The following is a 15,351-nucleotide window of genomic DNA, read 5'->3' on the forward strand; positions in this document are numbered from 1 at the left end:
CACCATGGAGGCAGGACGATAGCAGGTGGGTTGGGGAGACCAGCATCCGCTCCCCCTCTTCCCCATCGCAATGGGCACCTCCACCTTCCCCTCTGACAAGGGGGCGGCGGGACTTCAGAGAAACCCATTTCCTGTATGGGATCGTCTAGTCCAGGGCACCAGCCCTCCCCGCCGCACTGGGTCGGCCCATCTCGGCGGGTAACCCCGCCTCCCCGCCGCACTGGGTCGGCCCATCTCGGCGGGTAACCCCGCCTCCCCGCCGCACTGGGTCGGCCCATCTCGGCGGGTAACCCCGCCTCCCCGCCGCACTGGGTCGGCCCATCTCGGCGGGTAACCCCGCCTCCCCGCCGCACTGGGTCGGCCCATCTCGGCGGGTAACCCCGCCTCCCCGTCGCACTGGGTCGGCCCATCTCGGCGGGTAACCCCGCCTCCCCGCTGCACTGGATCGGCTCATCTCGGCGGGTAACCCCGCCTCCCCACTGCACTGGATTGCAGCAAGGGCCCATCTCGGCTGGTAACCCGCCTCCCCACTGCACTGGATTGCAGCAAGGGCCCATCTCGGCTGGTAACCCGCCTCCCCACTGCACTGGATTGCAGCAAGGGCTCATCTCGGCGGGTAACCCCGCCTCCCCACTGCACTGGATTGGAGCAAGGGCCCATCTCGGCTGGTAAACCCGCCTCCCCACTACACTGGATCGGAGCAACGGCCCATTTCAACTGGTGTCCCCCTCTCAGCTGCACTTGCTTTGGCCCATCTAGTCCTTAGTGTCGAAAGGCAGGGTGATACGGGTGCCTCAGAGGAAGGCCCCTGCCACCCTACAGTGCAGCTGACCTAATGCTCTACAGGGGAGGGGGGGAAATTCCTTCCTGAGCCCAGATGTTTGCAGTCGCCTTAGCCCTCTCTGCACCTGCACTGCCAGCAGCGTTCCCAGCCAGGATGAAATTCTCCGGCCCTTTCTTATGTCGAGTTTGACCTGATCCAGCCTCATAAATCCTGGAGCAGGAACCCAGCACTGAGTCATGGCAGTTTCCCTTTTTTAAGCTGGTGCTACCCAGTGCCCCCGGGTTTTGGGGGGGGGGTTCTGCCTTGTCTGCTGGATTACAGAGCCCTCTGCTCTGAGATCTCCCCGTGAAGCTTTGACGGAGCAGCACCCACCTCTCCCATGACAGCGATGGGGGTCTCTCCCTTGGCCTGGGCCACTCGGTGCTCTATCAGGTAGTACATGTACTCGTCGTAGAGGAGCCGGATGAGATGGAAGGAGCCGAAGCTGGCGGCACTCCTCAGGGTCAGATCCCGGATTACCATGGAGCTGTGGAAAGAGAGCCCGGCTCTGGGATTACCCCTCCCCCTGGGTCAGTCATCCAGTCCCAGACTGGGAACGGGGGAGGGCAGGAACGTACCTGTAGAAGGACCACTTGAGGAGGAAAAGCTTGGCGGCCTTGGGGAAGCTGGAGCTGCCCTGGTGGGGCTTGAGGACCTGGGTGACCACCCCGTCCAGCCACACCGCCCACTGCTCCAGGGAGTTCTGCTGCTGCAGGGTCAGCTTGAAATCCTGCTCCAGGCGCTGCACCACGCGGTCCTCACAGCGGCATACCCATGAGGCCTGCTCCTGTGGGCGGGGGAACGAGAGAGACACCGGCACCTTCAGAGAGGGGAGCAACATGGCCGAGGGACCGGGCTGGCCACTGGAGGAGTCACATCCTGTGAGCTCAGCCCCATCCACACTGTGACCCCCGAGGGGCCAGCTCCATTTGCCTAGAATGCGGGGAGTTCGGAGTCCCCAGCAATGTTCCACTTGCCAATGGGCAGAACCCTCAGGAGCTGGGGGGGACTGGAAGAGGGACACTTGGAGTCCCGGCCTCAGCTTAGCAGATTCAATGGGATGGTGGCACACAGGGAGGGACAGAAGGAGCCCCTGGGGTGTGCGACGAGCCAGCCTCTGTCAGGGGTGCCCTGGCCACCTGAGGCCCCCCCCACGCCAATGGGAATGGCTGGCACGTGGCACCTCTAACCAGCATCCCGGAGGTGTCTCAAATTAAGCATCCAGCAGCAGAGGCAGCTTTAGAGAATTTGAGTCTAGATCATCAGGATTCACAACCTGCTGCTTAGGCAGCGAAGCGTCTTTATCCGCATTTTCCAGAGGGCGCAGAGAGGTGACAAGCCCAGGGCCCTGGGATGGAGCTGGGCCTAGAATTCAGAGGACCTAAACCCCAGTCCCCCGCTCTAACCACTAGACCGTGCTGCCCCCGTTACCACGGCATTGGGATAAGAGGCTGGTGCCAAAGGGTTCTGGAGACAGTGTGTTCTGGGTCGGCTGTTGTGTTACTGTTCAGTCCCCCAGGTCACTCAGCAGGACTCCCGGCTTCATGGGCACAGAGAGTCTGGGCCAGTCTCCTGGGAATCACCTACCAGCTGTACCCACTGCAGAGGATGAGAGAAGCTGATGGCCCAGCTCACTTCACTCAGCTCCTTCTGAGCTACGCTGGCAGGTGGGTCGGCAGCTCTGACCCAGCCCAAAGGGTTCTGCCTGCACAGCACTGGGGCAGACAGGTAAGCACCAAAAAATGGCTCATGGTGCAATTGGCCAGAGGAGGAGGGATTCTGTTACCTGGACGTTTGCAAAGTCTACCCGATTGAGGTCGCTCAGCATCTGGTTGATCTGGGCCGTATTCTGTAATACGGCCCGGGCGGCCTGGGCGAGGTGGTTCAGGGAGGTGTATCGCCGCAGAGTCTGGGCAAAGGCACTTGCTGCTGCCACCTGCGGAACAGACAGGGGTCAAACCCCCAGAGAGCAGGCAGGTTCCACGCACACGACCTAGCTACAGAACAGGCACCGTGCCATACGGCTGGGCACTGAGAGCCAGAAATCACTGCCCAGCTCTGCCCAAGGGGCACAGAGCCACAGACCACGCTACAATGCAGTCCAAGGATCATAGAGACTAGAGCCCAGAGCCTGGCACTGCCAGAGCCCAGAGCCTGGCACTGCTCAGGAGTCACACTGCCGAGATCTGGGTCCCAGGCCACTCCCCCCCACGTCCCTCCCGCATCTCACCTTCACTCGGACCATCTCTTCAGGAATATTCATCATTGCGTTGGTTAACCAGCTTTCCAAACTTTTTGCGAAATTTCGGATCGCTTGCGTCAAGGCACCTGGGATAGAGAGGGGCAGTGAGCCCCTCGCACAGCCACGGATTGGCCAGCTGCTCAGAACTAGGAGGAGGAGCCCGTTCCCTGGCGTGGCACTGGACTGATGGCTTAAAAATCTAACCCCAGGGGACAGCAGTTAGGCCTGGAGCACAAAACCTGACCAGGTGAGGCAGTGTGGCTTAGAGGATAGCGTACAGGCCTAGACCTAGGCCTCAGGAGACCTGGGTTCAATTCCTGGCTCTGCTACTGGCCTACGGTGACCTTGGACAAGTTGCCACCCTGCGCTGTGCCTCAGTTTCCCCATCTGTTAAATGGCGCTAACGATACTGACGTCCTTTGTACAGTGCTTTGAGATCCCCAGATGGGAAGATGCCCTACGTAGGAGGGGGCAGGATCGGCTGTGTTGTGGAGGTACCATCACAACTCTAGTGTGGTGACCCTGGGACCAGTGTCCAAGCCTACAGCCCTGTGGAGTCAGCGCAAGGAGCCAGGCTAGGGTGCTCTAACACAGCCCTGTGGTGCTGCCTGCCGCACTTACTGGGAATGGGCCGGAGAACGTCGGGGATGAGGATCTCCACCAGCCCCTGGTACAGCATGTTGTCACAGTCCTTTGTCCATTTCAGGACAGGTTCGTATTTGGACAGTATCACCAGGCAGTTCTTTGGGAGACGCTTCTCTGCTTCATCGTGACTAGACAGACACGTTTGCCCCAGTTAGTGCATATAAGAGCCAGCCACATATCAGTTCACTACAGCCGAGGCCCCGTGTGCTTCATACCGCGCAAGAACTAGGTCTTACAGTCAGGCCTTCTAGGCTGCACAGCAGTCTAGAAACTCTATGGAGCAGCTCTGTTGGCCTAGTGATTCGAGCACTGGACTGGGGATCCAGGCATCCCGGGTTCTATTCCTGGCTTTGCCATCGGCCTGCTAAATGCCCTTGGGCAAGTCACTGCCACCGTCCCTCAGTTTCCCCATAAGTAATGGGGGTGAATGATACCATCTTCCCTTGAAAAGAGCTTTGAGATCCTACCAATGAAAGGCGCCACACACGAGCTAGGAATTATTCCGGACAAGGCTCGGCTGCACTCAGGGAAGCAGGAGCATTTAGCGGTTGGGAGTAGAGTGCTTGGGGAGGCAGTCTTGGGTTATGGAGAGGGTCTGACTGGCTTCTCCGTCTCCTTTCCCAGCCCAGCATCTCTTGACTGCAATGAGCTGCCCCTGCCCTGCTATCTGCCACTGAAGTCCCCAGAACTAGCTCATCCGCATTAGCAGGCTGTTTTTGCCAAAATGCTCAGCAGGGAAGGAGTTAATGTGATGATGATAAACAGTCATCAGCTGTCTCCGGGGGTGCTGAATGGGGTGGTTCACACCTCCCAGGTACTAGCTGCAGACTCAGGCAGTCTTCCCCCAACCCCGCCACATACACCATTAAAGGGCTAGAAACCAACTTTTTCCTGAACTGAATCTTTAATTCTGCCAAGACCGAGAGCCCCACTGCAGAGGGGCTGGGGCAGTGCCCCAGCAAGTGCCAGCCCCTGCTGCCATGGCAGGGAAGAGAGGCACGGTTCGCGGGAACTCACACTGCTATGGGGGTGGCTTCACTGGGCTGATTCAAGTTGTACCTCCAGAAGGTCTTCCACAAGGTCTCCACCAGAGTGAACTGCAGGTTTATCATCACGTCCACGATGGCCTGAAGAGGAGGAGCGGGAGCGGAGGGTCAGCACTGATGTAGGTCATGGGTCAGTAGCTATAAGGTGAGTGACCCCTTGTCCCCAGTCTTCTGCCCTGGTCCTCCTAAGATGTTCCCTTCAGAGCACACCCCAGGAGGAGCAGCTGCACGGGGGGCCTGAGATGAAGAAGACCAGTGGGAACCTCACACTGAACTGGCCAATGGGGCATTCAATGATCCATCTGTATTAACGCAGCCCTGGCCCTTTAAAATCCCCCCTGTGCTGCTGGACAGGAGCAGCTAAATTTGTACAGGAGCTCAGTGGAAGTCACCACGCAGGGCTGGAGGAATTTTAAAGGGGCAGAACGGTACCAGTATCTCCCTGAAGGAGGAGAGTCATGGGGTGGCCTGTGACAGATCAGCTCACCTTCCCAGATGGGAGAATGATTTTGGTCATGTGTCCGGAAGATCATGTGACTAACTCAGGCCAGACCCAGGGATGTAAGGTCTGAGGGAGATCTTACAACTCCAGCTAGGCAGAAGATTCAATGGATTCTGAGACCTAAAGGGACCACTGTGATCATCGGGTCTGACCACCGGCGTAACTCAGGCCAGAGAACTTCCCTGAAGAAAATTCCCAGAGCAGATCTGTCAGATAAACATCCCCGCTTGGTTTAAAACTTGTCAGCAACAGAGAATTCACCACAGCCCTGGGTAAGTCGTTCCAACGGTTAAGTGTGCACCTTATTCCTACTCTACATTTGTCTAGCGTCAACCTTCAGCCATTGGATCGTGTTAGACCTTGGGCTGCTAGATTGATGAGCCCTCTATAATCCAACCTCTGTTCCCCAGGGAAGTACTCACAGACTGTCTCTTTGTTAAGCTAAACAGACTAAGCTTCTTGAGAAGCTGGGGAAGCTGCAGCTTGTCTGAGGTAACAGCTGCAGGTGAGTGTGACAGGGAACAAGACTGGTTCCTGCAGGGAATGAAGGGACTGTTTGACCAGAACACAGCTCTGGGAAGGAGAGGGGGTGGAGGACGACGACTCACTCTGATCTGGGGTTGGGCCTGGAAGACCAATGTCTGTATAGCCTAAATAAACTGGATTCTGCACCACAAGGGGAATGTTTTAAAAGGACATGGACTGGGTGAGCTATGCAGGGGTCCAGGAAGGGAAACTGAGGCAAGGTGGTGCAGAAGCACTGATGAAAGCAAAAAAAAAAAAGTCTAAATTTTTAGTGGAAAATTTAGATTTTTTTTTCCCACATGAAAATTAAAATATTTTGACCCAAAACCTAGAAGTTTTGATATGGAAATGCTGCTGAAGGGCCTTGTGGGAGCTGTAGTTCAGTACCTTCATGTTCCTGTTGTCCTCTATAGGCTGGGCTCTTGTGTCGGGCTACATCTCCCATGATGTATTACAGACTCACCTTTGGGAGGAGGTGGTGCACCATGGGAAATATTGGCGAGTCCAGCCCATAGAGGAGAACAGTTGCCGTATGTCCCTTATGAGCCAGGCTCCCAACTAGACTACATGTCCCATGATGCACCATCTCTCTGGAAAGGAGAGACAAAGGTGCATCATGGGAAATGTAGTACAAAATGGTAGCACACCCCACAGCGGAAAATGAGAACGTGGTAACTGACCTACAACTCCCATGAGGCACTGCAGTGGCATAGCCAAATTTAAAAAAGATTGGGTTTTTTGGGTGCTTAGCTTTCTACACAAGGTAGACACTCCCCCTCCAATTTTCCATTGAAAAACAAGTTTGATGGACAAATTCCATCCAGTCCTACATACAGGCCACCCAGTGGGATCAAGGTCTGTCCCTACCAGCCTGTGCTGGATTTAAACCAGTCGCCATGAGGCGAGAAGGTCCATGTCCTGTTGCCAGGGCTTCCCAGGGGAGATTGCCCCATTCTGCAGGTGGCCCCATACCTCACAATGCTCTCGGTAGAGCAGCTGGAAGGCCTTCACATCCTCTGCCCCAATGCCATCAGGCAGAGGTTTCCCTTGTAGGTCTATTTCAGAGAACTCGGAGAGGGTCCGTGACGCATCTATGGGGAGGAAGATGAAATCAAGCCAACGTGAGGAGAGAACAACAACGTGACTGCCTGTGAGGGCCTAAGGGCCTTACTAAGCTTAACATCCATTGGTTTCAATGGGTCTTTGCCTAGGCACAGCCACCAGGGTTTAGCTCAGTATCTCCAGCTTTCCTGGGCTGAGGGAGAAGTTTGGACTTCGTGGCCCATCCAGTCCCTGGCCTCTTTGCTGACACTACCAACCACACGTCAATCAGTGAAAGCAGCGGTGGTGACGTCTGTGATGGAGACACAAATGAATGGGCTGAGACCCACAAGCACATTTCATGCACTCACCGGGTAGCAATGATTTGACCACTACTGGCCGGTCCTGGATTTGATCTGGCAAGCTAGAGGCGAAAGGCCCCTTTGCTGTTCCTCATGCCCTGGATCTCTGTGTTCCCCTCAGTCCCCTGGGTTGAAATTTAGGACGTGAACAGAACTGATCTCTAAGTCATGAGGGTGCGCTGGTAAGTGCCCCGCTGGCAATGTAGTGGATCTATTGTGAGGACCCCACCAAGTCTGATACAACTGTATCATGAGCATCAACTTCTAAGCCCTGACCATTCCCACCTCCCTCCCCCACACAAAGAGCAGGATAGGAAACTGCGCCCTCTTCCCTTCCATCGACCGAATTAATTCCTGTCCCGGCCTCAAGGTGCCAGGCTTCTAAACGTACTCTACCGCCAGTTCTTACCCAGGAACTGCTGATACTGCTGCACTTGAGCACTGATGTCAGACAGCCCGGAGCCCGGCTGCTGGCCCACCGCCGCCCCGTTGGTCATCCCCTCCATCTTCTGAATGGGCTTGAGTCTGAAAGGCAGAGGAGCCAGAGGTCAGGAGCTGACAGAGCTGCAGGCCTGCGAACCAGGCCGGGAAATGTGGCGCCTGGGAGGGTCGTTGTATGAGTGGTTGCGCCTTGAGGTCACATGGGCGTGGAAGGGTGTCGCAGGGGATTTCCCATCCAGGCACTTCAGACAAGAGCAGTCACCCTCTGTGTCTGTAGTCACCAGTGACTGATGGTGGATCCAGACGGGATTGCTCCGGCTGGGTGCGCAGGAGCATACGTGGGTACCCAGGCGGCTCTACACCGCGCTGCCTCCTACCTTTGCTTCTGGGAGAAGGGCTGCTGCCTCATGGCCAGGTGCTGCTGATCTTCCATCAGGCGCAGCAGTGGCGAGTTGGCTTTGATGCGGAGGCCGTAGTAGTGGTACTTGGAGTTCCCTCTGAAAGGAAATCAGGATAGATAAGAGCTCCGGGGAAACAGAAACCCACCGTCAAGTGTCTGGTATAAAGGAGGAAACATTCTGCATCAAATCCTTGGGCCGGATTCTGCTTTCCCTTACCCCAGCCCAATCCCATCAACTCCAGGGGAGTTTACTCTGGATTCATGCCAGCATTGCAGAGATCAGAATCCGGCCCTTCAGCTCTGCGTGGGATGCCAGGAGAACGGGAATCAGGCGCCTGTGTTTCCAGTTCACATGCAAACCAGTTTTCTGCAATTCTTAGCAGGTATAGGAGCCCCGCTGGGGCTGGTGGCAGCGCACCCGCAGAAAATGGGAAACAAAGCAGCAGCCCCATACTAGGGGCCGGCATAGACCTTCATCATGATGGGCCTAATCCTATGTTTTTGCTGAGCACCCTCTGTTTGCCCATATCTCAGTGGGTGAGGAGGCAACCAGCACCTTGCAGGTATGGAGCCTGAAGTTCCCGGTGAATGCTACCCAGGGCACGGTGGATTGTAAAGGGTTAATACCCCAGCCACTGGAGATGTCTTTACCGTGTGCCAAGCCTGCGGGTGCGGAGTCCCATGAACACGGATCGGATCAGCTTGCCGAAAGACGCTGCGTTGACTGGCTCCAGTTTCTGCTCCTGGCAGTGCAGCAGGTAATGGCAGTAGAGGGTGCTGCGCGGCAGGCTCACGCCCTCGGCCGTCTCGTAGTTATCCAGCAGCCACTGGACCTTCAAAGAAACCCAGCAGTGGTGAGAGGGCTTCTTCGGGGCCAGTGACTGTGTCCACCAGACCCCCGCTGGCACAGACCTCACCCCTCACATCTCCCACACTGACCCCGCTGTCTCCTTCACTGCCCCAATACAGGTCACCGTCACCCTCGTCAGCATTCCCAGTGTCGGCCCAGTTTTCAACCACTGGCACTCCCTAGGCCACTCCTTGTGGGCTCGAGCTGAACATCAATGGTGCCTACACGTGGATTTAAGTCAAATGTATTATTAAAGCAGCCCCTCCCCCTGCCTGGGAGCTGTGTTCTGCACATACCCGCTACCAGGAGACATTCCACTGTCTTAAAACAGAGTCATGAGCATTATGCCTGGTAGTCAGTGTTAGTAGGACTGGGTCCTAACAGGCCCCACCAGAGGAAGTGTGACCTAGTGGATAGAGTACTAGACTGGGACTCAGGAAACCAGGGTTCTACCCTTTAGCTGGACATACACATTTGCCACTGGCCTGCTGGGTGATCTTGGGCAAGTCCCAGCTGCTCTGTGCCTCAGTTTCCCCATCTGTAAAACGTGAATAATGATACTGACTTTCTTTTGTAAAGCACCTTGAGCTCTATGGCGACCATTGCTAGATAAGAACTGGGTGTTAACTGTGGGAAGTATTATACACTTCTACAGCCCTTTCCACCCAAGAATTCTAAAGTACTTTGCAGGCCCTAAGTTTTACAATCCAGCCCCCGGCTCTCCCCCCTGTGACACAGGGTGCTGTTGTGGTCTCCATTTCCAGACTTGTCCAAAGTCACACACAGCATGTCAGGGCAGAGTTGGGACTAGAACCTCAGAGTCTTGAGTCCCAACAAGGCACCTTAATGACAAGACCATCCTCCAGCCCTGGAAGGGTTAACAGGGACCCTTTTTTGGCCCCCTTTGAAAGGATGCGTCTGAGGAAGTGGGGATTCACTCACGAAAGCTCATGTTCCAATACGTCTGTTAGTTTATAAGGTGCCACTGACTCTGTCGCTTTTTACAGATCCAGACTAACACGGCTCCCCCTCTGATATTTGAAAGGATTAAAACTGACATGATGAATATCAATAGTATTTTAAAAATCTAATTAACTTTTCCCTGTTTGCACTAGTTCAGGGTTCTGAACTGATACGGGCTTGGATAGTGAAGACAGACTAGTCAGTTTCATAGTTGTTTCTAATCAGTTTCACTTTCTGGCTCTCCCATGCTAGCACAAGGCTGCAATATTTGAGCGGTAAATGCTGTGGTTTATTTGTTTTGTTGCTTTAAATGTTTCCACTGGATTTCTGCTGGTCTTGGGTTCGGTCAGAATTGATTCACACAAAGTATTCGTTGCCAGATTTAACTCGACAGTGTCCAAATTAAAAGCCCAAATGTGGATGTCCTGTTAAGATGCGCAACTGACTGCAAATATTTGGTGTAATGGAAGCACAGTAACAACACAAGCCGAGTTCTGCTATAAGCTATACCACAGCAAATCCACTGGAGTCCGGAGTGCAGGATTTGACCCAGAACTATGTAAAGGAGACACTATGGGTTGGATTCTGTTAAACCAGTGTGAAGCCAGTGTGACCTCACTTTTATACCAAAGGACCTTCTCTGGTTTTACACTAGTATCCAAGATCCGCCTCGCTTTAAACACGCAAACAGGATTTTAAAAAAATCTAAGTGCTTTGATTCAATAGATCAGATGCTCCAAATAGCTGAGGCGAGGGGCGTGTACAACCTGTCTTTCCCAGAGCTCTTATGCTGGCAGATCTTTGGGCAGGGGCCATCTTTTTGTTCTGGGTTCGTCCAGTGCCCGACACAATGAGATCCTGGACCCCGACTGGGGCCCCTATATGCTACCGTAATATACCTAGTAAATAGGAATGATAGCTCTCAAACTCCAGAGCTGTCCCGGATGAACAATTGCCGGCCAGCAATAACCCTACCTGCACTTTGCCCAGCAACAGCATGTCTCATTCGAAGATCTCAAAGCCACTTACAAACAGCAGTTCATTAAACTTCCCAATCCCTCGCCGGGCAAGTCAGCACCATTACACCTACCGTAAACGTTTAGCGTTACTTGTTACCATAGTTATGCCAAAAGGCCTCAGCTCAGCTTGGATCCTTGTTTTCAGTGCCACGGGTAAGACTAAACTCTTCAGGGCAGGGACTCTCTTACCATCTAAACAGACTGTGGGTGGGAGGGGAAACTGAGGCAGAACAGAGGTCTCCTGGTTCCCTTATCCACTGGATTTCCTTCCACAGGGGCAACAGAACCCAGGAGCCCTGACTCTAACCACTAGACCATGCTCTCCCTCTGTCACAGCCCTCTAGGCGTACAGGTAAGTCCTGGTTTGGTTTTATGCTTTTCTGAACGTTTATTTTATAAAATCAGAATATTTAAAAAAAAAAATCTTTGCAAAACTGTGCCACGATGTAACTAAACAGCCTCCCCCTCCCCCCACCTGTGGGGCAGGGCTGGGCGGCGGAGGCAAAGCCACTAGCAGAATGGCGTTCTGGGACCCAGCACAGAGCTAGTGAGTTGGGCAGAAAGAAAGGCCAGGGCCATTGTCTAGCCCATGCATGCTGACCCCCATTTCACGTGGCCAGGCCCTGCCTCCCGATTCTTCCAGCCTGGTTCCGCATTTGCAAACAGCTGAGAGGGATGAACGTATTCCAAAGGGGGGTTTCCAGTTATGTGGCCTGAAAAAGAGAAGCAGCCCAACGGATGTCTTGGCGACTTACGGTTGCTGGAGAGGCACGTGTGGTGTGAGAGTAAGACTGACTGGAGCTTCCTAACATGTATCCTCCCTGAATCACATAGGTTCCCGTTCCGCCGCCACCACCTCCGCCACCGCCGCCGCCGCCACCTCCTCCGCTTGGATTGGCTATGATCTGCCCTCCGGAGACGTACATAGGGACGGATCCAGTGCTGGCCACGGTCTGGGAGGTTGCAGGAGTGGTGACCTGCGCCGGGGTGGCTTGCGATTCATAATAATTTGCTCCTGTGTTCTGCGTATAGAGAGGGGTCTCTGTGTACGGGTAAGTGCTGGAACGTCTGAAACAAGAGGGAGGTTTTGTGGAGCAGGTGCCGCTGGTGCTGTGCAAACAGACATTTCACATTTATATAGCCCCTTTCATCCGCCACTAGAATGCAGCCACCACTGGGGTGGAACACAGCACCTGATTAATACCACAACCGTCTACGGCAGGAAATGAAGAGAAATCTTGTATCCAAAAAATGCAGGGTGAATTTAGCGAGGCAGAACAGTTACCAGCCTGGAATTTGGCCGGGGTGATAGGGTGAATATGCCCAGGGCCTCAGCTCTTCATTTCACCAGAAAGATGATGATGATAATACATGGTTTCCATACATGGATCTCAAAGTGCTTTCCAAAGGAGGGCAGTATAGTTAACCCCATTTTACAGATGGGGAAACGGAGACACAGAACTCACCCTGCAAAGCAGTGGACAAGCGCTTGTCAGTGCCACGTTGACACCACTTCCTGCAGCACTCTAGCTGCCAAGTGTGCATCTCTGATTCTCTCTCTCCTCCCCACAGCTACCAAGGAGCAGGAAAAGATGAGGCGGTATAAAGCCACCCCTCCTCCCGCTAGATCAGTGGGAGCAAGAGTGAGTGGAAAGAGGAGGGGGGAGCCTGTTGCCCAGAAGCAGGTGGCGGGAGGTAGGTGGTGACGGAGGTCCCTGGATAGCTATGGGGAAGTGAGTGATGGGGGGTGGGGGGCTGGGCCGTTGGAGCGGCTGGTGAAAGGATGGTTTGGAGAACACCTGGCAGCTGGGGGGCAGAGGAATGCCGGTGACAGCTGGCTGAGTGTGGAGGGGGAACCAGAGCCCGTCGGCTGCCGGGAGAGAGACAGCCTGGAGCCAAGAATGGGCCCCTCAATTGTGGGCCCCCAGCTGCCGCCTCTTCCACTGTTTCTGGCTCAGATTCAGGGAATCAGCGTAAAGAAAAGCAGAGCTGCCGCCTGGCTGCTTTCAGGGGGCAGGACAAGTCATGGCAGGGCAATGCCTGCTGCCTGCCTACAGCCCCGCTGGGTGCAGGAGAGCCCAGGTGGGCAGGCACAGCCATCGGGGGGCTGCAGGGCCTAGCTGTTCCTTGGAGGTCTCCCATCCGAGTCTGGCTCTGTGAGAGCTGAGAGAGCCGGAGCCTTGCCTGGGAAGAACAAAGCCGGGAGGCCGTTGCCCTTTAACTGCCCCTGCTGACATCTCGGGGGCCAGCTGAAGAGCCCTGAAAATCCCCGGGAACAGGGGGCCGGGAACAGGGTGCTCTCCTCTCCCGCACCACGAGCCGGGCTGCAGGGGCTTGGCGTGGGTCACTTACATGGTGCTCGCTGTGTAACTGGCGTCGCCCCCTTCCACGTACTGCACCTGGTTGGGATAGACATGCTGGACGGGCACCTGCTGCAGCTGCTGCACCTGAACAAAGCAGGGGAGAGAAATCCATAACAGCCCGAGTACGGTACGGCTGTCCCCGTGCCCGGCTCTCACATGCTTCCTCTGAGGGGCTCAAGGCCTCTGCACCCATTGAGCATCACAAGCCCATCAAAGGTGGGCCAGTATTACCCCCTCTTGCCCCCTGGGGAAACTGAGGCATAGAGGGGTAATGGTGATTAACTACTGACTTGGAGGGAAAATTACACTCGGACTGGAAGCTCTTTGGGGCAGGGACTGTCTCTTTTTTTGGTCTGTGTTTGTACACTGGGGGGCCTGGTCCATGACTGGGGCTCCAGGGCATTACCATAATACACCTAATAAATCCTGTACAGTGCTCCGAACGGTGGGGACCTGACCCTAGGTGCTATGATCATACGAATAATAAATACTAATGATTACACCGCGAGTCAGTGATCGAACCCAGGAATCCTGTCACCCGGGCCCCTGATCTAACCAATAGCCCTCACAGTGTCTCTAAAAGGCAATGAACTTTTCCTCCAGGAAGCTGGGGTTCCTGCTAGATAATGAGCTGTGTCAGCTGTTCGAAGCTCCTATTTTTGGAAGACACACACACACACACACACACACACACACACACACACAGGTTTCCAGCGACTCTGGACAATGCAATCGCCTTACTTTATAAATCCTTCAAGGTTACTACTCGGGCTATTACAATTTCTGAAACTGTTCCAACCCCGTCCATCACCAAGGGATCCCCAGGCATTTTATACCCACCACTAAAGAGCCCCACCCTCTGGGATGGGGTGCAGCAGCTGTTTGACAGCTGCCTGGCAACACTGCATGACAGTTTACGGTAGGAAGCGAAAAGGAATCCTGCATCCACCTGAAATTACACGTAGGGTTTCAGGGAAGCAGAATGTGAACTGCCCATCCTGGCATTGGGGTTAATGAAATGGGACCTACAATGGCCAGAAGTAGCCCTGCCCGTGGGTTTCTGAAGGGAAGAGCTCAGCATTCTACCTCGCTCGTACTGTACAATGAAATCTGCTGCACTGAATCAGAATTGTTTGTGAACGGGAACGAACTGGTGCCTGTTCTCCCATGTCCCAGCCTTGTCTCTGTGGTCAGAATTCAGGCACCTTCCTCCCTCTCTCCCCCAAAACTCGGCTCCTGGGCTCCTATTTCACTCAAATCCGAGACACAAACCAAATATCTGCGTTCAAGAGGTCCAAGAATATCAGTGCCCGTGGCAGGGACTGGCCTAGGTGGGTAAGGAATGAAGGCAAAGCGGGGATCCCCGGTGCAATGCTACTGGCTTCAGCAGAAGGAAGTGGTCCGTGGTGTCCTAATGCAACGGGATGGGGATGCTGGGTGGTTCCAGCTCTGCTCTCTGGAAGGAGCAGGGAGGGCAGAGGCAACCATTCTTGGATCTCCCTGGGGAACCTCTCCAGGACCTACTTTAAGAGCTGTAGCTGCTGTCCCAAACACTAGCACCTGAGGGACTCTCTGAATCTTGACTCTCTGGTCGGGACTGGCGTGATGAGAGGAGAGGAACGGCAGCTGCTCAATCACCACCTTTTGCTGCGGGAGGAGGAGGTGCTGAGGAAGCATTCGGACCAGTTCCACCCACTGCTCCGAAGTGGATTCTAGCGAGTGGAGATAGTGGAGCCTGTGCTCTTGACTGGCTAGACAGCAGCTGGCCAGCGGATGCGTCCCGCTGCTACACTCTAAGGAGAGAGGATGCTGCACTGCCTGCGGCTGCTGCTGCTCACTGTTCCTAGCCGGACCAGGGAACTCACTGCCTGCGCTCTAAACAATAAACAGAAACACTGAGGAAATCAGAGCTTGCATTGCGACCATGAGCTGTTCGACTGCTTCTCTGCTCATGGGGGAAGCTCCTGCTCAGAGTTAAACCCAGTCGCTACCTAATGCAGCACCTTACACCACAACAGTACTCTGCATTTACGTGGCATCTTCCATCTGAGGACCTGACCGTGCTGAATAGCAGCAGGTAAGGAGAATTATTCCCATTATACAGATGGGGAAAGAGAGGCACTGGAGGT

General features: G+C 54.6%; 1 protein-coding gene across 9 annotated transcripts in view; it reads right to left on the reverse strand.

Annotated features, from left to right (window-relative positions):
* RFX1 (regulatory factor X1) overlaps window positions 1–15,351 on the reverse strand; it is a 45,154-nt gene that overhangs the window by 743 nt on the left and 29,060 nt on the right. For 5 of the 9 annotated variants that reach the window (XM_039514416.1, XM_039514421.1, XM_039514420.1 and 2 more), the window contains 13 exons: window positions 14,747–15,097; window positions 13,212–13,306; window positions 11,615–11,927; window positions 8,679–8,860; window positions 8,005–8,124; window positions 7,596–7,711; window positions 6,756–6,874; window positions 4,728–4,837; window positions 3,687–3,838; window positions 3,054–3,151; window positions 2,610–2,759; window positions 1,402–1,610; window positions 1,157–1,310 (listed from right to left, as the gene is read on the reverse strand). In XM_039514416.1, coding sequence (XP_039370350.1) covers window positions 1,157–1,310; window positions 1,402–1,610; window positions 2,610–2,759; window positions 3,054–3,151; window positions 3,687–3,838; window positions 4,728–4,837; window positions 6,756–6,874; window positions 7,596–7,711; window positions 8,005–8,124; window positions 8,679–8,860; window positions 11,615–11,927; window positions 13,212–13,306; window positions 14,747–15,097 — 2,169 coding nt within the window. The remainder of the gene's footprint in view (window positions 1–1,156; window positions 1,311–1,401; window positions 1,611–2,609; window positions 2,760–3,053; window positions 3,152–3,686; window positions 3,839–4,727; window positions 4,838–6,755; window positions 6,875–7,595; window positions 7,712–8,004; window positions 8,125–8,678; window positions 8,861–11,614; window positions 11,928–13,211; window positions 13,307–14,746; window positions 15,098–15,351) is intronic. The other 4 variants (XM_039514419.1, XM_039514422.1, XM_039514417.1 and 1 more) reach the window with 4 other exon arrangements.

The sequence above is a fragment of the Mauremys reevesii genome, linkage group 25 (genome assembly GCF_016161935.1).
Source record: "Mauremys reevesii isolate NIE-2019 linkage group 25, ASM1616193v1, whole genome shotgun sequence".
Lineage (NCBI taxonomy): Eukaryota > Metazoa > Chordata > Testudines > Geoemydidae > Mauremys > Mauremys reevesii.